The sequence below is a fragment of the Taeniopygia guttata genome, chromosome 6 (genome assembly GCF_048771995.1).
Source record: "Taeniopygia guttata chromosome 6, bTaeGut7.mat, whole genome shotgun sequence".
NCBI lineage: Eukaryota > Metazoa > Chordata > Aves > Passeriformes > Estrildidae > Taeniopygia > Taeniopygia guttata.
Genome location: NC_133031.1, coordinates 19,570,311 through 19,577,198, shown reverse-complemented (window position 1 = coordinate 19,577,198; position 6,888 = coordinate 19,570,311). Strand labels below are relative to the sequence as shown.

Below are 6,888 nucleotides of genomic sequence, written 5' to 3'. Positions count from 1 at the left end.
ATTTCCCCTCGACACAGATCCGTGTCCTTCGGGCAAGGGGTGTGTGCGGGTGTGGGTGTGCAGAGAGGATCGCGGAGGCTAGAGATGCCTGTCTAGCCCTAATGCCGCCCTACAGGCATGGTGTGCACAGAAACGACAGGGAAAGGGGGCGAGAAAAAGCAGAGAGTTGAATGGGGACAGGACGCTGGGAAGCGCAAAGAAGTAGGGAGGAAAGGAAGAAAGCGGGAATAAAAAAAAAAAAAAAAAAAAAAAAAAAAAAGGAAAAAAGGAGGAGAAAGGGGAGGAGATGAAAAGCAAGGGGAGAAGGGAGGACCGGGCGGGGAGGAGGCGAGAGGCCGGGGAGGAGAGCAGGGAGGCAGCTCGGCAGAGGGGGACGGGACGGACCCGGCGCCCCGCGGGCCATGCGCCTCCTGGCTACGGCGCTGGCCGCCCTGCTGGCCGCGGCCTCGGCCCCAGGTAAGCGCCCGGCGGGCCCCGAGCCCTGCCCTCAGCCCTCGGCCCTCGGCCCGGCGGGACCCCGGCCCGGGCCGCCCCCGCCCGGCGCCGCGGAGCGGGCCCGGGTCCCGCGGCGGGCCAGAGCCGGGGCTCCCCGGGGCTCCCCCGGGCCCGGGTCCCGCGGCGGGCCAGAGCCGGGGCTCCCCGGGGCTCCCCGGGGCTCCCCGGCCGCGGAGCCCCCGCCCGCCCCTACCCCGCTCCCTGCCGCTTCCCCGGGCTCCCGGCAGCAGCGCTTCTTCGCAGCGATCGGATCCCCTTCAGAAAAGAAAGCCCTCTCCACGCGAGTTTATGGAAGTGGGTCCTCGGCTATCTTCTATGCCAGGCAAAGCCGAAGCAAAGGGAGATTCGGCGTTGTTCTTTCCACAGGTGCCCTGATCCCGTTGGCATCAGGTGGAAATGGAACCTGTAGGTCACTTGTAAAAAGCGTCCTCCCTTTAAGACCCTTTATGCCTCTGAAAACAAAGGTGTATTGTATTGGAGAGCGTTGTGTGTCCTGAAGATGCAGAACAGACACAGAGTCTGGATCTGAACTTCCAGGTGCAGTGAGCTTAGAGGGGTGGGGAAGCCTTTCTCATTCGAGGCTTCAGTTTGAATTCCACTGCAGAAAGGCATGAGATGGTAGGGGCAGAGGTTTGGTTCAAGTCCATCTATAGTCAATGCAGAGGCTTTCTCTGAGGGGGAGCTTCTGACTTGTGGAACTTGATGACAGATCTGTTCAACTGAAAATGGCTGGTTGTTTTTTGGTGCTCTTGCTAGCCAGCTCCTAATTATTTTCATTTAAACAAAGAGTTTCGCTGCTTCTTGGGTCATCTGCTCTTTTTAATTGTAAGGAAATCAAATGAAAGCGAGCTTTGACAGTAGCATAGCTTCACTGAACAAACTACAACACAGATAAAAGCCACTGCATATGCTTCTGGTCATGCAAAGCTGAGATCAGAAGGTAACCACCTCCAGTCCCCCAGCTGTCAGTCCTTGCAGCACTCAAGGCTGGGTTGTAGATTCTGCCATCGTCTCCATGGAGGAAGAAAGAGAGGTCTGTATACAGCACTAAACCTGGGCTGGGAGCAGCTGTGCGCAGGAACAGTTCCACTCCCATCTCAGCTGAAGTAACTGGGGCTCTCCCACAAAACCACAGCCACGCTGAAACTGCTCACCACATGTAAGGACCAGTGGCCACTGTACGTCCTCTGGCACTGTTCCAGCACAGACACGGGAGAGGCCCTGGCATAAACAAGTTTCTGGTGCTAGAAGTATACTTTGGTACTCCTGACAGTGCTGTTAAAGTGTTTTGCTGTGTAATACGGCAGATGGCAAAGTCCAAATCTAACTAATTCTTGGACTTGTGCTGGTGTAAGCCAAAGTAGACTATTTTCAAAGTGGGATTTTTGAAAACAGAGCTTAGGCAGCAGTCACCTTTCCTGAGTCCCCACAGGCTACTGAGGCATGCTGGTGGGACATACCAGAGAAGCAAGCAGCTGAAATGTTGGGATGGGAACAACTAAACAAGCTCATTGCAAAAAGGAGAGAAGTTTGATGGTTAAGCACACTGCAAAGAAATCACCAACTCTCTCTCTCTCTCCTCCCCCCATTCTATAAATAATTTCCCTTTCCAAGCAGAAACAAGACTGAAACTCTTGGGGTGAGCTCCACCTGAATGGCTGCATCGTACTGTACTGGGAAGGCAGAAGATAAACAGTGATTCCTCACTTGAAACAGTGATCTGAAGTCTAGAAATTCAGTGCTATGTTGGCACACAAGTCTGCTCTTAAGTTGTGAAGTTTCCTGCTCTTGACAGGAAGCCCATTACAAGGGCTAACCTCATGCTGGGGCTGACCAGTGCCTGCTAAAGTAAAATGGATATTGTTTTTCTGCTTTATATAAAAGTATCACCCGACCCTGTTCAACAAGTGCTGATACCATGATAAAAGCACCATGAGATTTCCAAAACTCTCCCCAGTGCTGCACTTGTGCAGCAGCACCAATGGGAGCCAGAGAAGGAAGATAAGGAGATAGGTTCCCGCTGATCAGAAACATGAAGGATGCAAAATTTGGTATGTCCCTATAAAAAGGCATGTCCCCAAAGGAAAAGTAGAAGCATTAGGTATAAAATACCAATGTTTGTATGAGTGTAAACAGCTAGAAAGGGATCAGAATCTCCATGTACAATGCTGTTTTATCTTCTCACAAAGGCATCCATCATCACCATATCTGACTTCCTCTGCATTTTCTCTCGGGTACTTCTTGGCACTATGTTCTGCCTAGTTTGGAATTAAGCAATGATTTTTTTTTTTTTTCCTTTTATTTTGGGACTCTGTTTCACAATTGCTCCTAGCCAGCTTTTTCAAAAACGAAATTCACATGTCAGGAAAATGACATAATTGTTTTTCTTTACGGTTCTCATGACATGTTCATAATTTCAGTAGAAAAAAGGTCTGTGTTTCTCATTTTTCCAAAACCATAATTTTATAAATTATTTATTAAACATTTATTGACAAAGTACATTTGAGGACACCAAAAAGTGTTGAAAATCTCAAAGATATTTCTTATTTACTAAGCAGCACAGACTTCAAATTTAATCTTATTTTCCTAGCAGAGACAGCCAGTTACTGGCTTCCCTTCTGCTGGTAAAGCACCAAGGCTGGTAAGTCCAGAGAGTAATAACTGAAATTTCATGCCTGGAAACCTTTTGGTGGGATTCAGGCTTAATTTTAAATTTCAACATCCTGTTCTACTTTTATGCTTTCTACAATCCAAAATAACCTCTTATTTTGGCATTCACATGAATTGCAGACACAAACATCATGCACAAATAATTTTACCAATAACCTCATCCATGCTTAGCTGTAGTATCTTCAAAAATTAAAAAAACCCCAAAACCGAACTGTTCTTTATACAAAATATTTTCTCCTTCATAACAAAAAAATAATGTCTACTTGGAATAAACATGCCATTCAATAGAGACTTTGATGGAAATGGCACAAAATAATGATCATACTATTCATTTTCAGAATTCTTCTCAAACAGTTGCAATGCAACTTCTTTAATTTAGTGGATTTACTGTAAGTAAGGTGGTACAATTCGCTGTTTCATTTCACTGCTTCACTGGGACTATAAAACCAGTGTCTTTGTCTCCAAAACTCCTTCAGAAATAGAATGGAAATACTTTACTTACTTATTTTGAAGATAAATATATGTTTGTCTTTCAGGAGCTGATGTCAGACAATAGCCTCTGCCAAAACACTCATCCCCTTTGTTAAAATATTCCTTGCTGATGTGCTAGAAAAGTGTCCAGAAATGAAAAAATCATCCTCCCAGAGTTGCAATTCTCATTAGTATTTGAGTACAGTACAGTGTTCACATAACAGGAAGTTCACAGTTTAGAGGACATTTCATGCTTTTCAGAGTGCACTGCAAGGAGTGCCTGCTCACTGCTGGAATGTGGTTCTCTGCCTAGTGGATGCCCTCAGACCGGTGGGTTACACATCACAAGTCATTTAGGGAGCACATTGCCACAGTACAGCATTGGTCAGAAATAGATCACTCTCTGATATGACTAATCACGACTTTCTTAATGTGCATTTGGAAGGAAATAAAATGAGTGTTGATTCCCATGCCTCAGAAAATCAGTCCAGTGTAAATCAGTTAGGTCAGGAAAGGGAAATCTTCCTCTATTAGACAGCTCTGGACACTTTTTTCAGCCTTCACCTATACTGGCTATTTTTAGAAGTAAAGCAAGAGAGACAAAGAACTGGTGTAAGTGATGGTTTAGGATGAAGAACGTTTTAGAAAAAATAATAAATTAATGGAACAATGGAATAACAATTTGTCCCAATATGATCTCATGCCATATTTTGCCATGCAAATACTGTCAGATTAACTTGAATTTGTAGAAAAACTAGTCTGAATTTAACCCAGGTTTGAGATGACCATTTGATTATGACAAGGAGAACATTACTTAAAACAGAGGACATGAGGAACTGTAGACTATAGAGAATTCAGTGGTCTTGCAGTGATAATCTAGGGACCAGTATGATGTAAGGTCTGCACAAATGATGTCTAAAAGAAGTAGACAGAAGCATGCACATTGAAATGCTGACCTTATCAAATCAACATAAGAAGAGGACAGCACATAGGAAAAACTGAGGATGGGGTAACAGAAGTGGAGCAGAAGTTAGTACAGCAAAGTAACATACTTGGGGATTAGTAAGAATTTCTTTGATATGCTGGTGACTGAACTGCAAATAACAAAGAAGGGAAAAAAACCAATTATGCTATTTATTTGTCACCGACATAAAATCACATATGAAAAAGGACAAGATAATTCTGGGATATACCAGGCAAGGTATATCCCAGTCAAATCTGAGAAGTACTCGAGTATTCCACAGGACGATGGAGAACTTCTTTCCAGACACTGCCTGTAACTGCAGTCAATTACATTAAAAAAAAATAAAAATTACAATCAACCCCAAAATTTAAACTACAACCAATGCAGAGAAGGGCTGTTAGGTGAATAGGGAAGACACTACTTTACTAGAGGAGATGAACAGAGCTTGTCTTCTTTAGCTCAACAAAGCAAAGGCTGAGGCCAGATAATTGCTCTGTATATGGAGTCAGGAAGTAAGCTCTAGAGAAGAAAATGCTATTTTAAGCTTAAAGCTGGCACAGGAACAAATGAGTATAAACTGGTTATTGAAAGCATTTAGCCTGGAAGTCCTAAGAAAGATGCAAGCTGTCAGAAGACCTGGTCATGAAACAGTTTCCAAAACTGTAAAAGGCCGATAAAAGTTTACGTGAAGTTGGTCCTGTGACAAGGTCTCCATGTCATCTCTAGGTTATTGATTAGTGACAGAAAAAATGCTAGGGCAGACTCACTGGAGGAGGGCCCCACGCATTCCTTAACATTCACAGAGAGGCAGATGATGTCAGGTTCTACAAGGTCGTTAAATTACCGCACACTAAACAGATACCGTCGTTTTACCTGCTCTGGGCTTGCATGCTGGGACAGATTATGGTGCTGTTGTGCCAGTATGGAGGATTCTCACCAGTTTTTCTTTCCTTACAGATGTTTGTGAGGCTCTAAATGTGACAGTCTCTCCTGGACCAACAGTGCAATACTCGGAGGGGGATAATGCTACCCTTTACTGCCACGTTTCTCAAAAGAGAAAGACAGACAATTTGCTGGCTGTGCGGTGGGTCTTCGCTGCATCACCTACCCAGGAGCATCTGATGATCAAAATGACAAAGTTTGGGTCTGTCCAGTATTATGGAAATTATACTCATCATTTTCACAAGCAAAGACTTCATCTTCTTAAAGAGAAACATGGAACTATGTACAAATTTCTTATTTTAAGCCTCCAGCAAACAGATCAAGGACATTATATATGCAAAGTGCAGGAAATTGGCAAACACAGAAATAAGTGGACAGCATGGTCAAATGGTACAGCAGCTACTGAAATAAGAGGTGAGAGATTACTGATTTCAAGTCTATAATTTCTTCTTGTCCTGTGATCCCCATTTTTTCTTTTAAATTTACCCATAAGACATTTGAATTTAGATTATTTTTGAATGTAATCTGTGGATAGGAGAAGAAAACCTAATACTCAACTTACGTTTTGCCTCTCTCTTAGTGTTTCCCTTGGTCCTAGTTCTATTCTAACACCAGTTGGTAAGTAGCACTTTTACTATCACTTCAGTGCTATTGTTTATACCACTTGCAGTCAGAAAGCAGAGCTAGAAGAGCAATGGCCAGCCTGCTGGTATTGAACTCTGGATAAAATGCCCAGCAAGAAGTTGAACCAACTTGAAGACAAGCTATCTCTTTGGGATGCATGAGCTCAATTCTTAAGCCACCACTTTCAGAGATGGGTGAAGTTGGATTTCGAGAACAGAGTCCTTTGAAGAGGTGGTTTTGCTTAGCAGCTGTGCCATCAGTGCTAGCTGGCAAATTACCCCCTCTGCTTGTGTCTCTATGAAAAGAAAAGTTGGTTTCTCACAGGGACAACTTTAAAGATAAGGCCAGAAAGCAGTGTTGAGTGTTTTCTCATTCACTCAATGATGTAAGCTCCTAAATGCCTGCAGTAGAAACATATGGATTTATCAGGAGTTCTTGGAGATGGAATGGCATGTTCCAAGTAAGTGGCAGCAGAAGAAAAATCAATATAACCTATTGTCACCCCACCTGTCATACTCCTCCTCACAAAGACACACTCCACATCTTTCATTGCTTCTTGGAATATTGCTAATTATAACACTGAAACCTCTCATTACTTTTCAGAGCTAAACTATGGAGGTCAGATCAATGAAATTACTGAAAAAAAGGAAATCCATAATTGTTCAGTCCAGTCCTTATATAATATTTTCCCCCAGATTTCTAGTATGAGTCATGAATATATA

At 43.6% G+C, this 6,888-nt stretch overlaps 1 protein-coding gene across 3 annotated transcripts in view; it reads left to right on the top strand.

Annotated features, from left to right (window-relative positions):
- The first annotated feature begins 284 nt into the window (after window positions 1–284).
- VSTM4 (V-set and transmembrane domain containing 4) overlaps window positions 285–6,888 on the top strand; it is a 31,885-nt gene continuing 25,281 nt past the window's right edge. Inside the window, exons 1-2 of one of the 3 annotated variants that reach the window (XM_072931080.1) lie at window positions 285–456; window positions 5,558–5,956. In XM_072931080.1, the coding sequence (XP_072787181.1) occupies window positions 402–456; window positions 5,558–5,956 (454 nt within the window). In that variant the 5' untranslated portion in view covers window positions 285–401. The remainder of the gene's footprint in view (window positions 457–5,557; window positions 5,957–6,888) is intronic. The other 2 variants (XM_072931081.1, XM_030276026.4) reach the window with 2 other exon arrangements.